Source organism: Arachis duranensis, chromosome 5 (genome assembly GCF_000817695.3).
Source record: "Arachis duranensis cultivar V14167 chromosome 5, aradu.V14167.gnm2.J7QH, whole genome shotgun sequence".
NCBI classification, from domain to species: Eukaryota; Viridiplantae; Streptophyta; class Magnoliopsida; order Fabales; family Fabaceae; genus Arachis; species Arachis duranensis.
This window is the reverse complement of record NC_029776.3, coordinates 21,831,345-21,832,825: the sequence shown is the minus strand read 5'-3', so window position 1 is coordinate 21,832,825 and position 1,481 is coordinate 21,831,345. Positions and strand designations below refer to the sequence as shown.

At 29.4% G+C, this 1,481-nt stretch overlaps 1 protein-coding gene across 3 annotated transcripts in view; it reads right to left on the bottom strand.

The window, feature by feature from the left end:
* LOC107488757 (lysM domain receptor-like kinase 3) overlaps nucleotides 1-1,481 on the bottom strand; it is a 4,349-nt gene that overhangs the window by 1,735 nt on the left and 1,133 nt on the right. For 2 of the 3 annotated variants that reach the window (XM_021142461.2, XM_052262353.1), the window contains exons 2-4: nucleotides 539-730; nucleotides 298-452; nucleotides 99-188 (exon numbers count right to left, since the gene is read on the bottom strand). In XM_021142461.2, the coding sequence (XP_020998120.1) occupies nucleotides 99-188; nucleotides 298-452; nucleotides 539-730 (437 nt within the window). The remainder of the gene's footprint in view (nucleotides 1-98; nucleotides 189-297; nucleotides 453-538; nucleotides 731-1,481) is intronic. The other variant, XM_016109519.3, reaches the window with a different exon arrangement.

Here is a 1,481-nt window from a genome sequence, read left to right as displayed (position 1 = left end):
GCGTCGTGCTAATAACGCGAAGGTCGCAGGTTCGAGACCTGCATGGGCCATCTATATTATTTTGTAGCCAAAACTTCTTTAATTAAATATGTACTTACAATGTTTATGTGATGGATCTTACATAAGGCCTTGAGTTCTGCGAAGAACTCCTTGGATTTATTGGACTTCATCTTCTTCACAGCAACCTCCTGATGATAATGAATTAATAATTTATGTTTAAAACAATTGACTCTACTTGCATTTTTCCATTGAAGAATAGTAATCAAGATACATAAGGTGTATGCGATTTTCATGTACCTTGTGGCCTAACATTCCAAAATATACACTGCCATATCCACCAACCCCAATTCTTCTGTTTTCATCGAAGTTATTTGTGGCATCTTCTATCTCCTCAATTGAGTAAATTACTGGTCTTTCTGACTCAAATGATGTAGCATCTGCACCAACATTTACTATCAATAAAACAAGCTCTTTAATTTCTACCTGTTATTGAAGACTCGAAAACTTTGTATTCTATATGGTGAAGCTAAGCTAATACCTTGCATGTATTCTTTATGAATGTCAGAGTTCTTTTTGGAAATCGATCTTTTAGTGACACTTTTTGGATTATTTGTGGCGGATGCTGCGTTATCCCTATTTCTCCTGAGAATGAGAAAGATGACGGCAATCATTGACAGTAATGTCACACTCACTAAGACCCCAGTGATTATCTGCCACTTTGGTTTCTTTTCTGCCAAAAAGCAATAAGATGGAAGATACATATACTCATTGTTCATTGCTGATGAAGTTAGTTTAAATAGATGATTGAGTAAATGCAAGCACAATGGACCTTTAACATTTTGTATTAGAAATAGTGTCTAGTGCATTTTAGATTGGTTAGGAGTAAACGGTTCAATTAGAGAAAAACAGATAGATATATATGTTAGTCAATTAGTACAGGTTATCAATTTTGTATAATGAAAAGAGAAAGTTTAAGGATGGCACTTTTATTAAAATTTGGCTAGCATTTAATTAGCAAAAGAAAAATGAATAATTTTATATTATTAGATATAATTTTATACTATTAAAATTATTAATAATGACTAATTAATGGTTATAAATTTAACGTAAAGACCTCAAGTAAAAAATTTTACATTTTGATAGGAAAAAAAAGTTTAAGTAGGTTTTACATTTATCATACTTCTAAACTACATGAGTTTACATATATAATTAAAAATTGAACTCAGATTCTATAGCTTTTTTTTTCTTTTGTATTTTATTAATTGTGTCAACAATTTTGGGTAGTACATAGAATTTTCTATTATATATATTAGTAAAGAAATATAGTATATCTGGATAAAAAAAATGCTAAAGTAGATTCAAATTATTTAGAACTAATAAATGGATTAAACTTTATATATTGGCCCATAACGATAAGCCTTAATTAGAATAACAAGTCTATAATTGGAAATTTGATTATATAGATTATATTAAAATTGACT